The sequence below is a fragment of the Lynx canadensis genome, chromosome B1 (assembly GCF_007474595.2).
Source record: "Lynx canadensis isolate LIC74 chromosome B1, mLynCan4.pri.v2, whole genome shotgun sequence".
Lineage (NCBI taxonomy): Eukaryota > Metazoa > Chordata > Mammalia > Carnivora > Felidae > Lynx > Lynx canadensis.
The window spans coordinates 7,430,759-7,450,411 of NC_044306.2; the positions used below are offsets into that span (position 1 = coordinate 7,430,759).

Sequence of the window (19,653 nt, forward strand, 5' to 3'; positions counted from 1 at the left end):
TAATCTCAAATTATCTACATGGGGAAAACGAAGCAATGATCATTGTGAAAATAGCAAATATCGAGAGTAATGGGATCAAATAAAATTGGTCTGAACTAGGACATTTTATGTCTTAACTGTGGCTCTTTTACAATCTGTAGGGTTTATAAGAAAGTTGAACGAACCCAAATGCTTGAAACCTAGGCTCTGGAACATATGTTACATGTGTGAATACCAGTTGTCACTGGACTCATAGCTGCTATTTAGGGTATTATTTATTTTTGTCTACTTTTTTTCTCGATTATCTTTTGTTGCTTTTTTAATGAAGAGAAATAATAAAATACACTTAAGCTCTAAAGGAAACTGTCTGGCATGTGGGGGAGGTTTAGAATTTTTCTTAATTCAAATTAAGGGAGGGAAAAGAGATTGACTTCCTGTTAAGTCCATCATGATTGCTCCATGTGGTTCGTAGTGCTTTCATTTTTGTGTGGATCGGAGAAAAACATGGGGAAGGGAATTTAATGATCGAGCGTTCAAGAGTTCCTGACGCCTCCTTACTGCTGTCCCTCTTTAGAATGCAGTAAAATATTAGCAAGACCTAATCAAAGCCATATGGTTTTGGTTGCAAATTTGGTATAGAATTTAGTGGGTGACGCAAGTAGGGGAAGGTCTCTGTGTTGGCAGAGCTTTCGTACATTTCCAGGCTTTCCATACATTTAAGCTTTGCTGTGCAGGCCTAACACTCCTGGATCCTGGAAACTGGAGGGGACAGAAACATTAGGGCCAGACAAGTCCTGTGCTCGAGGCCAGCATATCCATGCATCCTGTATTTTTTTTGAAGTTATTTGTGTTTAGGTGCTACCATGGGATGACTGAACTATTACAGTTTCTCTTCTTTCATATTTTTTTATTATTACAAGGGTTGCCCCTGCCCATTAGAGATAATACCAAAAATAAAAAGAAGCACATAGCCATCTTGTGATTTTTTAGTAGATCACTTCAGGCTACCTGTTGTTAGATATCTATCTCATTCCTCTCCCCTCCTCAATTTTTTAATGTAACAAAATGTGGAATAAAAAAAAAATATGTGAAAATGAAAACTTTCAAATATAGACATAGTCACCAAATTCTTCAAAAAGATAAGTTATAGATACATAGGTACATAAAAGATGTCACAGTGGGCACCTGGGTGGCTCAGTCGTTTGAGCATCCGACTTCGGCTCAGGCCATGATCTCGCGCTTTGTGGGTTCGAGCCCCGCATCCGGCTCTGTGCTGACTGCTCAGAGCCTGGAGTCTGCTTCAGATTCTGCGTCTCCCTGTCTCTCTGCCCACCCCCTCACACTCTGTCTCTCTCTCCTTCAAAAATAAACATTAAAAACAATTTTTTTTAAATGTCACAATCACCCATAATGTCAACAAATTAAAATATTAGAATAACCAGCCATGGAACATACTAATTTTAACCAAACTGTCAGCAGAATTTTGTTGAACCAAATGCTTTTTTTGTTATTCATGATTTATGCTAGTTTGGTCTTCCTGTAATTCTCAGATTCTGAGAAATGAATATTATCAAATTGAATGTAGTAAGGAAGGCTTTATTTGGATCAAAAAGAACTTACTGGAAAATATTTATTTATATTCCACTATTTAACTAATATAGATTGGTCTGATCATTTACAGCAGTGTCATTACTTTGATTTGTGTTTGCAAGAAAAAATTCACATTCTAAGGCAAAACTTCTTGAAAGAAGACAAAATATGAGACAAAGAATATAATCGAAAGTTGAGAAATGGAAATATATGAACAGTAAAAATAAACCTAAGGAAGAAGAAAGAAAAATTGCGATGTAAATGTACGTCAGACAGTTGTGATTCTTAATTTGGGTGCTAAATTTGAATTATAAATAATGTCAAAAATATTTTCATTGGATTGGAAATTAGTGGAAGAGCGTTATTAGCCTTAAAATAACATTCATGCATGTTTGTGTCTGTAGAGGGGAAGTAAGCCGTTAGCATTTTGAGAGAAGATTCTAATTAAAAAATAATCATGCTGTACTTTAATTTATGGGGAGATAAGAAACCAAGTATTCACCACATATTGTGGTTCCTCACTCAACTAATTTTCATCTGTTTTTCTCCACCTTCACGTTTATACACATCCTTGCAAAATCATCTCCACCTCTACATAGATGTATGTATGGTTTTTGACAGTGCTGCTGAATTACTCCTGTGGCAGAAAATATGGTTATCGTCTAACGGTTTATTGATATAAATTCTGGATAAAAGGAAACAAAGGGACATCTTTATAAACTATGGGAAGCTGTTGGTATAAATACTTACTTGTTTATTCTTTTCTTTTTTAGTTTCAACCCAGTCTCCAACTAAAAATCATTATACGTCCTCAACGAGTGAAGCAGTTCCTCCCCCAACTTTGACACAGAATCAAGCATTTTCTCTTCCTCCCGGTCACGTCGTGTGCTGTTTCTTGGATGGTGGGGTTGGGCTTTATGACCTAGGAGCCAAGAAGTGGGATTTTCTTAGGGACTTGGTAAGTCATTCCTTCCTTTATACACAACACTTATTTTGTGGTAGCATATGATAATTACTTTTACTTGCATATTAATATTGTTAAAATTATTTTTGCAAAGAATCATATGTTAGGACCTTATCTTGGTTGGCTGCAACATTTTAGAATTTTATATAGGATGATAAGAAAGCTATTATGTTTCTTAAAATTCTAAACATTGAACTTCGTTAATATTTAGTTTTATCATGATTACTGCACATGGTTGGTAGTGTTCCCATTTTTGTGTACACCCTGTGGATCCTTCATGTAGTATTGGGAAATTACATTTCTGTACTGTATGTTGGAAGCAAAATAAGAAACCAGTATTCTTTCGGAAGGAAGGACAAGTCCAAGCTTTATTGTTCATATCTGTGAAATGAATAAGGTTGAGTTCAGTGTTCTCCTAAGATTTATTGTTGTTATCGAATCAGTACAATAAATCCGTTGATTCTGTGAACTTCTGTTCTTGTGATCATTAAGCCCCCGTGTAAAATAGAATACAAACTCGCTGTGGACTCGTGTTTTTGTCTGATTTTTTATCCCCATGACATGAAATCGTGCCTGCCACACAGCCAGACTTTATTAAGTTTAGTTGAATGAAGGCATGTAATAATGTATATCGTGTTGCATTAGACTGATCCAGATACTTAAGAAACCTTGAAGTGTTGGTTGTTTTTCTGTAGAAAAACTTAGAAAAGGGATCTAGAGCTATAATTGCCCTGGTTAAAAAAAAAAAAAATTGAGGGAAACAATCGCTAATCCTGTATCATTTTAGGACATGTTTAATTTCATCTTCCAAAAAAAGGGAAAGGTAACCAAAAAAAATGTTGTAACAATGTGTAGCTTAGTTATTTTTAAATATTCCATTTGTAGATTTTTTCCAGACTATTTAATTTTCTTTCCATGTAAATTATTTCCCAGTGTGGTGAACTCTTCTTACACTTCAGATTACCATTTGCTTACAAAATAATTTATGAAAGGGAAGAGAGAAAAATACAAAACTACATTTAAATTTGTAACAACTTCTATTAGCAAAGGAGTAGTCATGCAATCGAAGTTCAGTAGAGTTTCTATTGAGTATGTGTCTTCATTTCGAAATGTTTTATTTAGAAAACGTTTTGTAGTTCTAAGAAAAACAGTCCTTGATTATAAATTATTGCAGTGGCTCCTTTCATTTTGATAATGCCTGCCAGTCTGAAGAGACAGGGATTTTTTTTTTCCTTACAATTTTTAAAGAATAAAGTTGTTAGAAAATTTGGAACAAGACTAATTAAAAACGAAAGCTATGCTGGATACTTTCAATTCTCCCAAAATCATGACGTTCTTTTGGCGTACGTCGTGGTATAAAAGAGAATAGTTGCATTTACGGACCTATAGTTTCAGTTTTATCTTCGTCTTTTATTATGCTACCGGAAAGACACAGTAACTGTTAATAGTTAATTACTTTATACATTTCTTTTCTTTTAGTATTTTTATTTATTTTTTGAGACACAGAGAGAGCGCACAAGCTGGGGAGGGACAGAGAAAGGGGGTACAGAGGATCTGAAGCAGTCTCCAGTCTCTGTGCTGACAGCAGAGAGCCCGATACAGGACTTGAACTCATGACTGTGAGCTCATGACCTGAGCTAAAGTCGGACACTCAACTGACTGAGCCACCCAGGCGCCCACTTTATAAATTTCTGGAATATAATAATCAGAAAAGACATGTTTTGTGTTTTTGAATTGAAGTTGACAAATGACACTTGGGAATTTTTTTGTATTTTGTTGCTGATTTGAGGTATTGTGGTTGAGTAAAATCTAGATCTGTATAAAAGAGTATAGTAATAACAGCACAGAGAACATTCAACCACAGCAGCGATTCTCATTTGGTATTACTATGTTAGTATATATTATCTATTTTAACATGAATGTTTGAAACCGTGGTCCATGTGTCACCTGATTAGACATTGTCATTTGTTCATGAATCACATGAATTGTCCCCAGTAGTTCTGACTTCTTTGTGCTGCATTCTCAGGGGCATGTGGAAACAATCTTTGACTGCAAATTCAAACCCGATGACCCCAATCTTTTGGCGACAGCTTCATTTGATGGCACCATAAAAGTCTGGGATATAAACACGTTGACAGCCGTGCACACGTCCCCGGGGAACGAAGGCGTTGTTTACTCCCTCTCGTGGGCTCCAGGTAAGCCTCAGCTCATTAAAATAGAGAATACAATTAAGTGAAAAAAAAAAAATACAGCTAAATGACTTTCTTAACTTCTGTTTTCGTTTGGGTTATATTCTTCTCTCAATGCCATCTTGCTCCAGATGATTGTAGAGGCACATTAGTTCTAGTATGTATGTTGGTTCTGTTTTTGTGGGGTTTAGGAATAGACTTCCCCTGCAGGTCCGTTGATTTCGGAGCCCTTTTATGTGACATAATCATTTACGAAAACCACAGTCAGTAAGGGTCATCTTGACCCTTCTGGTTTTAGTTGCATTTGTATAGCTGTGCCTTGAAAGGTACAACACATTTTATATGATAAAAGTTTTCCTTAAAATTTTCATATGAGCCAAACACATGAAAGTAAAAATAATAATAATAATAATAAATTATAATCCATATCTTTCCCTGATACGGCTATTTGCAAATATGAATCATTATATCATCATCACAGTTCCATTGTGACTATGTAATTCTATATAAAGTTCACCTTTGTAATATTGAAGAACTGTTATTGCCAGAATAGGGTCTTCTGTTCTGATCTCAGAAAGATGCTATTTTTATACCTTCCCGTACATAAAGGAGAGAAGAGATGTCCTTGAAACTTCTGACATTTTTTTTCAAAACATTATTGCCCTATAATAAATCACTTTACACACCTAAATGAATTTTCACTTTATAAAGTATATAGGATGTTTTCCTTACTTGTGCTAACGGTGACGTATTAATTTAAAATCCACATATAACCAGGATATAGCTTTTTTTGAGATTATCTTTTCATGCACAGGGATGATTAGCCTTGAATTTATGGGCTATCGAGGGTTTTAGACATCTGCAGAGATTCTGGGAGTCTCTTGGATTTCATGCAGAAAAGTTTTAGCATATGTGTGTATGTGCCAATGTCTGTCAAAGATTATCTTAGGAATCAGATTTTTCATAGAGGTCTGTGATACAAAAAAGGCTAGGAACCTACTGCTGTTTTATTTAGCCCTTATCTCTAACAATCAGGAGAAGATCCAGAAGCCGGTTTTACCTCAAACTCTTAATGACAGTAGTTGTTCTTTTAAGAACATACTTAGTGCCATTATGCATACAAGGCTGATTGAAAACAAAAAGTTACTTCACTGATTAAAAGAGCTAACTAGGTCTCTTACCCGCTGCCTCATTCACATTCATTTCAATTTTATCTTTTGTGATGACCAACATTTAGTAAAGAGGGCCTGAGGTCAGCGAGGTTGAGTAACTTACCCAAGGTTATGTGCGTAGTGGGTGGTGGTGGAATCAAGGTGTGAACAGCTGTCAGTTTGACTTTGAAGCCTGTGTTCTCGGTCAGTGCCATATGCTTCTGCTTAGCAGGGCCCCTGGCTCGGGAGGCAGGAACTGGGCCAGCCGATGCCGTGACACAGCACTGTGGCAGCTAGTAGCTGGATAGTCTTCCTCCTACAGAATGTTATAGAAGTCTCAACCCTAAAACTTAAATAGAAATTCCAAGTGTAAAAACCATTGTTTGAAATCGTAACCCTCGGGGCGCCTGGGTGGCGCAGTCGGTTGAGAGTCCGACTTGGGCTCAGGTCACGATCTCACGGTCCGTGAGTTCGAGCCCCGCGTCGGGCTCTGGGCTGATGGCTCAGAGCCTGGAGCCTGTTTCCGATTCTGTGTCTCCCTCTCTCTCTGCCCCTCCCCCGTTCATGCTCTGTCTCTCGATGTCCCGAAAATAAACAAACGTTGAAAAAAAAAAAAAAATTGAATTCGTAACCCAGAACCTAATCTTACTGAAAAGCATTATTTCACTCTACCTTGAGAATTTGCCTCAAGAAAGTAAACATGTTGGAAAATGGAAATTCTTAAGTTTTTTTTCTTTGATATTTTGAAATGTGATTACTGATGAATGGCTACTTTAGTTAAGTATGGAGAAAATTTAAAAGGCTAATGCAGGTCGATAGGAAGTAGAGTAGAGAGGATTGTGTAACTTGCCATAATTTTAGAGTAGCTACCGCAGGAAAAGAAAAAAAAGTGCAGATTTATGTGGAAACTTCTCCCCAGTAATTTGAGAACCCAAAGGGGGAGCAGAATGAAAATACTAGAAACATGGTAAGGACTTACATCTTTTTTTAGGTTTCTAATAATTTATCATTTCCTCCATGTTTTTACTCCATGTTTTACTCCTAGGTAGCACATGGCAACTCTTCCTTTCTTTTAATGGACAAAGTCTCTCTTTGTCTGCCTTGCAAAAAATACTTAAGTCCTAGACCATTTACTAACTTAGCAGCAGTTTGATTTTCACAGATTTTTTATTTCTTAAAAACATAGTTTATGTTTTTTTATTGTTTCTATGATTCTGCCTACAGAAGTGCTTTCCTAACCCCTCCCCCAAAATTAACTAGGTGTAAGATAAAGAAAATTGTAAGCACTGATGGGAAATCTGATAATATTCAGCAATTACTGATAGTTTTTGTATTTGTGATTGTGATAGTTTGTTCATGTCAACGAAAGAGTCTCTTAGACATCCACACTGAGGTAGTTACTGATGATATGATACAATGTCAGAGATTTGTTCCCATGCAACCCAGGAGGGACTATGCACAAAACAAGATTGACTGTGGTTTGGTAATTGTTGAAACTCTGGGATGGTTACATTCATTATACTCTTCTCTGTTGGCATATACTTCATAATTTCCATTATAAAACATTTAAAAAGAACTGTTAATACAAAGTACAAGTCTTACGTTTTCAAAAATTACATTTTGAAAAGAATTACGTATGTGTCAAACATTTCGTATCATGTCTAACCAATTGTTTCCTAAGGTGACTTAAACTGCATTGCTGGTGCAACGTCCCGAAATGGTGCTTTTATTTGGGATGTGAAAAGGGGCAAAATGGTACAGCGATTTAATGAGGTAAGGTTTATTTTTTGCTAGCTGAGTAGTATGATGGCTTATACTGCCTCATGTTTTGTAAGTGCCTTTCTCTCTTAATTTAATAATCACCAGGTGACATTGTGTTCTGTCCCTTAGAAAAAAATCCAAGAGAACATACACATGTTGAAATGAACTCTGAAAAATGTAGATGGGTCTAAGATATAAAAATTCTCCTAAAATTGCATTAGAGATTCAAAGGAATTCTTTTTTTTGTTGTTGTTGTTGTTGTTTATTTCTGAGAGAGGGACAGAGCATGAGTGGGGGAGGGGCAGAGAGACAGGGAGGCACAGAGTCAGAAGCAGGCTCCATCCTCTGAGCTGTCGGCACAGAGCCTGACGCGGGGCTCGAACTCAAAAACTGTGAGATCATGACCCGAGCCAAAGTCGGTCGCTCAACCGACTGAGCCACCAGGCGCCCCTAGAGATTCAAAGGAATTCTGAATCCTCCTCCACAGAATTGTCTAGGCAGATACTCAATTGGTTGTCAAAAGACCGAACTCAGAACAAGTTCGAAATTACGGCCTGAATTCTGTTACTAACCAGCTTCTGACACCGGCAGAGTCATTTAATGTCTTGAACCGGGTTCTTCGCCTGTGTGATGGTGAAGTTGGATTATACGGTTTCTTGGATTTCCTTCCACTTCTCAAATTCTGTTGTTCCACGGCAAGCACGAAAACCTCCCCTCTTCCTGCCTGCAGTGTCTCAGATCGTACTTGACTTCTGCCTGGAGTTAAATTGCCAGCCCGTATTCTACAGAGTACTGCTGATATTTGGAAACCACATGATCTTGTTAGAATGTGTTAGGTATGAATCAAGGGAAATAGGAACAGCATCTCTCACCATTTCAAAATTTCAGTCATTTCAAATGATTGCTATTGAAGTTTATTGAATATATAATTTATTTGAAAATGGTTTATATTTCAGGCTTTCAAACCACTTATACAAAATCTGATATTCCCACAAGGGTTAAGCAGCTTTGATGTTCTAGGGGACACTAAAGTAATGCGGCAAATGCAGCATATTAGGGAAAGGTTACCCACGACCTGTAAGCAAAGACGAAGCCTTGACGAAGGACCATGTAGTTACATCCCTCCCTTTCTCTGCATAACAATACTTCCCTTTCAGCTGTGCCCCCAACCTGCCCTCTTCCCTCCCAAGAACACTACCTATCCCATAGTGGTCATGTAAAAAGAAAAGAAGAACTTGAGAAAGAAACTTTTGGCCTTAATTGAAAAATGTTATCCTTAGGTGTCAGTCCTGTTGATCTCTTCTAAGAGCATCTTGGCATCTGTGACCTCAAATATGTGTCCATCAGTGCCACCGCGGCCCGTCCGGCCTCCAGCAGCCCTGCATCCTGGCATCGGGGCCGTCTCTCATGTCCATACGGGAAGACTCCCGGCATTCAGTAACATAGTCGAGACTGATCTAAAAAGTGCTTGCCTTTAGGATGATAAATATGGGACAATGCCAGCTTTAATTAACCGAGTTAGGTACGGTCTTCAAGCCGTAAGTGCACTTTCCTTGGGACAAACAAGGCTGACGGAAGGCCTCCACTCCTTCAACTACATGAGTATAGAGACCACCTCCATTTTTGTACCCGTCGTTACACAGCTGCCTACCTCAACCCCCAAAGAGGAAAAAAGAGCCAACTAGAGACCATTTTAGTAAAGGAGTCTTAAAACTCAGGGTAAGAAGTTACTTTAGTCTCTCCCTAGCAGCAGCCACAATTGAACTTAAAGTTAAATAAAAGTTGGAAATGGATTGATTGCAACGTTTATTCACCCATATCCCTGTTGATAAATGACGTTCCCATGAATAATATATTCCTTGTGGTTTTAAAAATCTTTATCATACTACCTGTGACTCTGTCCCTTCCCCTTCCCCAGTCCAAGAATGTAGAGGAACAGGTCAACATTGAGTGATTTGTTATAGGAATAACCTTAAATCCATTCTCCTCTGTTTCTATAAAAATAAAACTTCGAAATTTAGAAGAACAGTCACTAATAACAATTTCTTGCAGTATTTCGTACACTGTAGTTGTAGCCCTGGGTTAGGAAGCAGATAGATAACCGTCTTCGTCTCGAGTGGCACTTCGGGGAAAGGCATTAAGCAGAGCTTTCTTCTACAGGTGGCCGAGGAAGCAGATTCTGGCTCTATGCCAGTGTCTGCAAAACATGAGTAGAGCCACTCAATTTATACATCAAGACAGAGGTTTTGTTTCTTAAGTGTGATATCTTCATTCATTTTAAAAGCATATACCCAGCTTTCTGCTGTTGACCATAATGCCTCTGTTAGCGTCATCTAGAGTAACTTCCTAATAGAAAAGCAATACAAGAAGTAAATAAATATGAGAAAAAAGGGGTGAATTATTTTTTATTGATAGGTATTTTGCATTTTTTGAAGCATGGAAAAAACGGAATATTCTGCGTTGCCTGGAGTCATAAAGATTCCAAAAGAATAGCCACCTGCAGTGGTGACGGTTTCTGGTAAGTACTGTGTATGAAGTTATCCTGTTTGTAAAAGATACATTTGATAATACCGATTGTATCATGTTAGCACATACATTAAAACAGTCCGTGAGATCCCATTTGTACAGCGCTAGCAGCTATCCTAAGTATATATAAACCCATCTAGGCACATGCTGTGTTGCTTTACTGTATTAGTAATAGGAGTGTGGTGATGTTTAAAGCACATAAACCATTAATTCCTTTCTAAATGGAACTCCCACCTGAGATATAACTAAAATACTGTGAATTGCCTCAAAGAAACTTTAAGGACTTCTCACTAAGAAACTAAATAATCCTCACCACATTTTTAAGGGAGTGGTATTCTAGTTTTACAAGTGGTTCAAGAGATAACAAGTGCTCTAGAAACTTGTTCACCTTCTGTAGCTGCTGTTATTTATAAAAGGATGAAAAGCCTTTGCAAGGAGGAATAAAGTAATACATGTGGGAGATGCCTTTTTTTAGGTGACTAATATCTTTGACCCTGTGTTTCAGAAGTATGTGCTTTCTTCATTCTGTTAAGTCCCAGGAAAAAGTAGGTTTCCAAGAAATGTATGGAAGGGAAGAATTGCCTTTGAGTTAAACAAATGTCTGCTAGCAAACGATGCTACTGTGGAGCTCTAAGCATTGTCATCTTTGACAGGTGGTGTAGACACACCTGGCTGTTGAGAATATAGTGAGCATTGCTTCCTGTTAGGTTTTGCAATCCCCAGCCCAATTTTCTCTTCCTCATTTTTAAATTTCAGTGAAAAAGATAGTTGTTATGGAAACCGAAGATCTTTTCACCAGGAAGTTAAAATTTTCAGAAATAACAATATTAGTGACTTTTTCCCCCTGAAAAGAACTATTTGCTAATCAATAAATAGCCAAATACAAGAGATGTGCCTCTGAGGTTTTTGGTTAGGTGATACACATTTAGCTTTCCCATGCACTGTCAGGACCCCGCTTATTTGATCAATACCACAGGCAGTGACTAAACGTTTGTAAGCATAGGTCACCACCACTCCCAGGTAGTTCCAGAAGTTTTCATTGGCCTAATGAGACTTAGAAAAACCTGTAATACGTTAATTTATACACAGCTTTTTTTTTTTTTTTTTTAATGGAATCAATAGCCATTGTATTTTGGCAGTGATACCGTCGGGTGTTAGAATTCTTTCTGGCATTAGAATTTGCCAGAAAAATGTTGTAAGTTCTGAGTCTCGGGCTTGGTGCAATAGTACATGCAGCCAGCATTATAAATGGGTTGCCGTAAATACAGATTTTGAACTGCTGAATTTTGAAGCTAAAAGTCGAATGCTTATGTCAGTTAGATCCTTGTTTTCAAATACATGTATTAAACTAGGTGTTTCCTCAACTAATAGTTTTTAAATCAAAATTTATCACCTCCAAATTAAGTGGATCGCCATAATTAATAATGTCCGATGTAAACATACTTATAATTGGTAATTACACCGTGCTTTTAAATGTTCCCTGTGCTTTGCAGACAAGGTCTCGGTCTCTATCCTTTTGAATTAAACGATTCTGGCTTTGTTTTTGTGAATCACGTATTTAGGGTGTTTTTTCTTCTATTAATATGTCACACTTGCTTTCAGTATTATCCGAACGGTTGACGGTAAAGTGTTGCACAGATACAAGCACCCCGCTGCGGTGTTCGGTTGTGACTGGAGCCAGAACAACAAGTAAGAATTCTGCTCTCGAGATAAGGGAAAGCCTCGTGGCTTTTAAATAACCGTGAAATTTAATGTTACGCCCATAGGTGGTAGTCCTCACTCTTTTTAGGAAATGGTCGTTTTGCCTGGTCTTGTGATTGTTCTAGCTGATGCTCTAGGAAGAAGCAGAGGGCTAACAAGAAGTGCAGAGCAAGTCTAATCTGCACGTAGCTTCTCCACAGAGGTGTAGGTAGCCCTTTCCCTAAACCCACTTAGCGATCTCTCCAGTGGTTTTCTCCCACCAGGACTTTCCATCGCTGCCCACTTCATGCCTATGCTGTGGCATTGGAGGACTTCCTCAAACGTAGAACCCGCATGCAGAGTTCTGAATGGTCATCCTTGCTTAAGACCCTAGTGTATTCACCATATGAACATCGGCTCAAACCCCTAGTAAAACTGATCCTTCAAGTCACCGCACTTCCAAGAATCTTGCGTTTCAAACCTCTCCTTAGGCTATATAAATTGTACATAGAAATTCAGACTTTCTTTAGATATTGTGAAATAATGTAAAAATGAGTCAGCTCATTTTCATACCACAGCTTTCCCTCATGCTGTCTCCCTTTATCTAGGATTTGCTTCCAGCCCCACACCCATACAATACAGCTCATCTGTACTGTATGTAGATGATGTCCACCCCTGCTCTGGCTCTCAGGTCCAAACCACTTCTACAGAAAAGTGTTCTTTGACCCCTGTATTAGGTAAATTTCTCCTGTGATATCCTGGGAACACTTAACGTAATGAAATTAATTATAACAAATAAAGTTAAGTAAATATTAGAGCAGAAATCAGTGATACAGGGTTGCCTAGCTGGTTGAGTCAGTGGAGCATGTGACTCTTGATCTCAGGGTTGTGAGTTCGAATCCCACACTGGGTGTAGGGATTACTTAAAAATAAAATCTTAAAGAAAAGAAAAGAATGATATAGAAACTAAAAAAACAAAAACAAAAACCCCATAGAACAGATCAGTGAAAACAAGAACTGGTTCTTTGAAAAGATGAACGAAATTGGTAAACCTCATTCAAGACTCATGAAAAAAAGAGATGCCAAATAAAATTATTAACGAAAGAGGAGAAATAACACCCAACATCGCAGAAATACAATTACAACAGAATATAATGAAAACCTATGTGCCAACAAATTGGACAACTTAGAAGGAATGGATAAATTCCTAGAAACATATAACCTACCAAAACTAAAGCAGGAAGAAATGAAATTTGAACAGACCAATTACCAGCAATGAAGTTGAATCAATAATCAAAAAACCCCAAAACAGAAGTCCAGGACCAGACGGCTTCACAGGCAAATTCTATCAAACATTTAAAGAGTTAGTACCTGTTTCTTCAAACTATTCCAAAAAAAATACAAGAGAAAGGAAAACTTTCACATCCATTCTATGAGGTCAGTATCACCCTGATACCAAAATCAGGTAAAGACACCACAGGAGAGAGAACTGCAGGTCAATATCTCTCATGAATATAGATGCAAAAATCTAACAAAATATTATTAGCAAACCAAATCCAACAATATTTTTTTAAAAATTGGGAGCACATGGGTGGCTCAGTTGGTTAAGTGCTCAGGTCATGATCTCACGGCTAGTGAATTGAGCCCTACGTTGGGCTCTCTGCTGTCAGTGCAGAGCCTGCTTTGGACCCTTTGTTCCCTCCCCCCACCCCTCCCCTACTCACATATTGTCTCTCTCTATCTCTCAAAAATAAACATTAAAAAAAATTCAGGAGCACCTGGGTGGTTCAGTTGGTTAAGCATCTGACTCAATCTCAGCTCAGGTCATGATCTCACTGTTTGTGAGTTCAAATGCTGCGTCGGGCTACATGCTGTCAGTGCAGAGCCTGCTTGGGATTCTACCTCTCTCTCTGTCCATCCCCTGCTCTCTCTCTCTCTCTCTCCCTTTCTCTCTTTCCCCCTCTGAATAAATAAACTTTTAAAAATTTTTTGAAAATCAGGGGAAACTGGCTGACTCAGTCTGTTAAGCATGCAACTCTTGATTTTGGCTTAAGTCATGATCTCAGGGTTGCATGATCGAGCCCTGTGTCAGGCTCTGTGCTAGGCATGGAGCCTGCTTAAGTTTCTCTCACTCTCCCTACCCCTCAACCCCACTCATGTACTCACTCTCTCTAAAAAAAGAAAAAAGAAAAAATCATACACCAAGATCAAGTGGGATTTATTCCTGGAATGCAAGGGTGGTTCAGTGTTCGCAAATTTATCGATATGTCATATCAATAAGAGAAAGGATAAAAACCATATGATCATTTCAATAGATGCAGAAAAACCATTTGACAACGTACAACATCCATTCGTGATAACCCTGTGCAAAGTAGGCCTAGAGGGAACATATCTCCACATAATAAAGGCCATATATGAAAAACCCTCAGCTAACATCATACTCAGTGGTCAAAACTGAGAGCTTCTCTCCTAAGGTCAAGAAGAAGACAGGAATGTCCACTCTCACAACTGTCATTCAACATAGTACTGGAAGTCCTAGCCACAGCAGTTAGACAACATGAAGAAATAAAAGGCATCCTAATTGGTAAGGAAGAAGTAAAACTCTAGTTCCAGATGACATGATACTGTATAAAGAAAACACTTAAGGCTCCACCAAAAAACTATTAGAACTGAAAAAAGAATTCAGTAAAATTGCAGGATACAAAAATCAATACACTGAAATCTGTTGCATTCCTATACACTAATAATGAAGCAGCAGAAAGTGAACTTAAGGGGCTGCCTGGGTGGCTCAGTCAGTTGAGCATCCGACTCTTGATTTTGGCTCAGGTCATGATCTCACAGTTCATGGGATTGAGCCCCATGTTGGGCTCCATGCTTAGTGTGGAAACTGCTTGGGATTCTCTCCCTCTGCCACTCTCCCGTGCTCATTCTCTCTCTCTCTCTCTCTCTCTCTCTCTCTCTCTCTCTCTCTCTCTAATGAAAAAAAAAAAGTGACATTAAGAAAACAATCCAACTTATAATTGCACCAAAACCAAAAAAATTTCTAGGAATAAATTTAACCAAAGGGGAAAGACCTCTACTCTGAAAACTGTAAAACACTTTAACAGAAATTGAAGATGACACAGAGAAATGGAAGGACAGTCTGTGCTCATGGGTTGCAAGAACAAGTCCTGTTAAAATGAACGATAAAGAAGATGTGGCATGTACACAATGGAATATTGTTCAGCCATAAAAAAGAATTAAATCTTGCCATTTGCAATGACATGGATGGATCTACAGGGTATTATGCTAAGTGAAGTCAGTCAGGGAAAGACAAATACCATAGGATCTCACTCATGTGGAATCTAAGAAAACAAAGGAGCAAAGGGAAAGAAAAGAGGCAAACTGAGAAACAGACTCTTAACTATGGAAAACAAACTGATGGTTATCAGAGGGAAGGTGGATGAAGGGATGGGGGAAATAGGAGATGGAGGTTAAAGAGTACACTCGTGATGAAAAAAAATCAACCAGGAACTACTTGACACACAAATATTAGCCATGTGAGTAATAAATATATACATATATAATTTTTAAAAAACATAATAAAATTAAATTTTAGTTGGAAATTGGCTGTCTCACCCTCTAAAATGTAAGCTCCATGAGATCAGCAACTGTTCTCTATTTTTAGGAGCGTATTCTCAGCAAAACACTGTGCTGCTGACCCTCACTGTGCCTTGAACAAAGTGACTATTTAAAAAGTATTTCTTCAGTATACAAATGGATAGGATTACCTTGTATCCGACCGATAGACTAGTTCTACATTCGTATTTCTCTGCTTTATATGGTTGGTAAGCGTTTGAGTAGTTGAAATAAAAATTAGATATTAACGCAATATGTTTTCTTGGTTAAAAAAAAAAAAGTCCTTTATACTTAACTTGCATGCTTACTACCAAGTGTACCTAATAAATTTCATTTTTATTTTTAAAAACTTTTTAAAAAATGTTCTAATAGAGTATCCATATTTTAGGTAGCACCTTAGGAGATAAGTGAAAAATACCTTGAACTTACAAAGTTTATTCATAAGATATCTCTGAATTTACAATTTGGATGTCTGTACATTCCTTGAATGTTTATTATTTAATTTTTAAGATTTTATATTTATGTATCCACATACATATAGCCACGAAGACGTACTCACGTATACATGTAAATATTTGTATTACGCAAAGTGTATTTCCCCATGTGTAGAACCTGGCCCAGTTATCAGTGGGACTTAGGCAGATGTGATAATGCACATTTAGAGATGGGCGTGCCAGTTGCAAAGTGGTGTATTTCTGCATGTGGGCTTAAGTAAATGTAAGTATTATGACCCGTATGACAAAAATCAACAATTTGAAGGAAGGTTGTGATGACAGTTGGGTCCAAATGTGTAACTTCCTCTCTTTACGTTTAGAGTGTGGGGGCTGTTTGTATGATCATTAATGATCATTAGTGATCATTAGTGATTTCCACAGTTCCACCCTGTTAGTGCTGGAGTTAGTGCCCTAACTCCATTTGGAACAGTATTCCAAGTATGACCCAAGGGTATAAATGGTTTCTTAGTTTACTCTCAGTCTCTTGAGAATAACAAACGAATATCATGAAAAGATCAGATGCACATATTATGTTTCCAGAGGATCCTTAGTGGGAACAGTTAAAGCATCTCCTACTGGAGTAGCCACCAAAGAGAATTGGGAACCCAGGACTGTAACTTCCGTCAGCTGGGACAGCCTTGTCTGCAGGGAGCTTTCCCAGCATCCTTCAGGGGAAGCATTGCTATTTGTACTCATGCCACAGAAAAATTTCTGTGATTAATAATTTGCTTACCAGCAAGGAGGCAAATCTGTTACTCACCATTGCGGACCCTCGTTAAGACCCAATCGCTATGAAATACAAAGGTATGAGAAATATTCACCAAGTTATGAACCTGGACATTTAAAAAAAGACCTTATAGAAATACATATTCCATGATCTCTGATCTAAGATTAAAAATAGCAATTCAACCAATTAAAAGGGAATATAAGGAAACCCTTCACACTCTGGCAGTTTCTGGAAATCATGGTTTTACTTCTGTGAGTTTTCTAACTACGTTAAGGAAGCAAAAAATTCTAGTTTCAGAAATTAGAACTGTAATACATTTTAAAATTATCAGTAACAAATAATATCAACTTTTTTCATATTTTAATGTGCCACTGATGATATTCCAGAGACATGATAGCCACTGGCTGTGAAGATAAAAATGTTCGTGTCTATTACGTAGCCACCAGCTCTGATCAACCGCTGAAAGTCTTCAGTGGGCACACTGCCAAAGTGTTCCATGTTAGATGGTCTCCTCTGCGGGAGGGAATTCTTTGCAGTGGCTCTGATGATGGGTATGTAGTTTTGGATTTTAATTTTTTAGTCCTTAAAATCATAAGCTTATAATTTTCTAGAAATGTACACATTCATGTGATCCAACTTTTGGGTGAAAATATGTAACAAGTACACACAGGCAGTTAACACTTACCTAATTGCATTTAGCCAAAAGTAAATTAAATTTTGCCACACTTAAGTTGTCATCATATTCATGATTTCTATTTCTTTAACTTGTTTTGTTTACTATGGATGCTTATTTCTATCTTACTAGAGACAAAGTTAACAGAAACAAAATTTTTAAAGGATCAGTTCGGAAAGAGAAAAAAGATCCAAAACAAATAAATCTCTGTAAAACACAAGAATTTTTTAAAATAATGACCCAATATTTAATATGGAAAACAGCTGTACTCTGTTTTCATTAGGAAAAGAAAAAAGAAGATGATCTTGTATTTTAGCGTGAACAGAATGTGTTTAGAAATGAGAGTGATTTAACATTTTTTTTTCGGGGTTTGTGAAAAAGTTCCTGAAATCTTTTCTATGTTTTATATTCAAACGGGATAGATTTGCATAGTACAGCTTGGTCCCTATTTTAATACGAGATAAATTAGGGTAAAAAAAAAAATCTTACTTTAGGCAGATAGAAATCTGTATACAGTCACCACATGTTTAATATTGAATAATTAACTGTTTTCATCTTGAAATTTTGGCATCCATCCAAATTTCATAAGAAAAACAATGTGAAGTTTCTGTGGGTTTTCACTGGAAATGTTACTTAAAGTAAGGTTATAATGTCAAAGTGAAGGAGTTGACTTTATGGTAAGTCTGTTAACATAGACTTCAGTGTCTAAATTCTATGGGTACATGGAAAAAAGTATAATCTTCAACCATTGTCTAAGAAATATTCGTCAGAAAGGTAGTAGTAAGCATTTTACTTATTTATGATAATGAAACTTGAAAGTCTTGTAAATTCAGGTTATTGATCCCATTAGTAGTCATATAGGTGATAGCATGCTGTTGGCACCTGTAAATAATGCTTATGTGCAGTGGGGTATATCAAACTCTTTTTGTGTTTGGCTACCAAATATAATTATGTTAGCCTAATGTTTGCCTAATCTAAATTATGTCATAAAGCAATACCTTCTAGGGAATGCCTCTTAGAATAAATTATTTTGATACAACTCACTTTAGCATAATCTTATTTATGAAAGAGTGATATCAACCAAAAATAACTTAAATGGTAGCATAAGAGATTAGCACAAAGTTAGGTTATGATATGCCTGGACATATTGTCCTGTACTAGGGTAAGGGGAAGAAAAAGGAAGTCTTTATAGAAAGCAAAAATAAATATGCCTTAAATAAAATTATATAATGTGTCTTCTTTACTTTGTACAATGGGTAGATTCAAGTAATGTCATGAATTCAGTTATATTTGAATTTTGTACTTGATTTTAGACTGATTGCACACTGACTAAGCCACTTATTTTATTGACCAAAACATGAAGGAATGATTTACTCTTTGATAAGAGCATAAAGATGAATTGATTGTTCAAATAATACCCATCATCAAACATGCTATATTTTCATGGTGTACAAATAATGTGAGGGTTGTTAGATTATTTTATATGTATTATTAGTCATATTTTTCTTTTGGCTTTATCTGTTCTGGATATTTCTCTTGAAGAAAGAAATGTTTTAAGTATATAAACTGGAGTAGTATATTTAGTATCAGCAGTAAAGGAACAGTTAAAGTAAGGCAAAATATGTTGAAGTAGGCTAGCTCTAGCCTAATTATTTGTTCATTTCCATGATGAAAAGAATTGTAGTAGAACTTGAAACTAAAAAGCTTTTCCAGTTTACGGAGAAATAATTGTACTCCACTAAGAGCGTGTCAGTACTTTAGATAAGTTATAACTTGAATGGTATCATATACATAATATTCTGTTTTCAGTTCTGTTCGAATCTGGGATTATACTCAGGATGCTTGCATAAACATTCTTAGTGGCCACACGGCACCTGTGAGGGGATTAATGTGGAATACTGAGATCCCTTACCTTCTCCTGTCTGGCAGCTGGGACTACACTATAAAAGTATGGGACACCCGAGAAGGAACTTGTTTGGATACTGTATATGATCACGGTGCAGATGTATATGGTAATGTGTTTTTCATATACTTTCAAATTTTGTTGTATTACTGATGGTTATAATTTCTGAGAAAAGCAATATTTTTTGAATAAGGCTTACAGTGCTTCATTTTAAAAGAACGTCTTTCTTATTAGAAATTGTACTTGTTTGTTATTGAAATGTCAGAATACACAAGAAAATCCAAAACATTATGAGAAATTATTTGTGTTTCTGTGCACACAGAAACACGCACACACATATGGTTTGGATTTTTCTCCCTTCCTTTACCATCTCTTCATAAAGAAGTTGTGAAACAGGG

General features: G+C 37.0%; 1 protein-coding gene across 2 annotated transcripts in view; it reads left to right on the forward strand.

Moving 5' to 3' along the window:
* The window catches only part of WDR17 (WD repeat domain 17), an 87,044-nt gene that overhangs the window by 38,175 nt on the left and 29,216 nt on the right, over positions 1 to 19,653 (forward strand). For both annotated transcript variants that reach the window (XM_032592798.1, XM_032592799.1), the window contains exons 7-13: positions 2,343 to 2,527; positions 4,560 to 4,728; positions 7,555 to 7,646; positions 10,070 to 10,152; positions 11,763 to 11,849; positions 17,066 to 17,230; positions 19,162 to 19,364. In XM_032592798.1, coding sequence (XP_032448689.1) covers positions 2,343 to 2,527; positions 4,560 to 4,728; positions 7,555 to 7,646; positions 10,070 to 10,152; positions 11,763 to 11,849; positions 17,066 to 17,230; positions 19,162 to 19,364 — 984 coding nt within the window. The remainder of the gene's footprint in view (positions 1 to 2,342; positions 2,528 to 4,559; positions 4,729 to 7,554; positions 7,647 to 10,069; positions 10,153 to 11,762; positions 11,850 to 17,065; positions 17,231 to 19,161; positions 19,365 to 19,653) is intronic.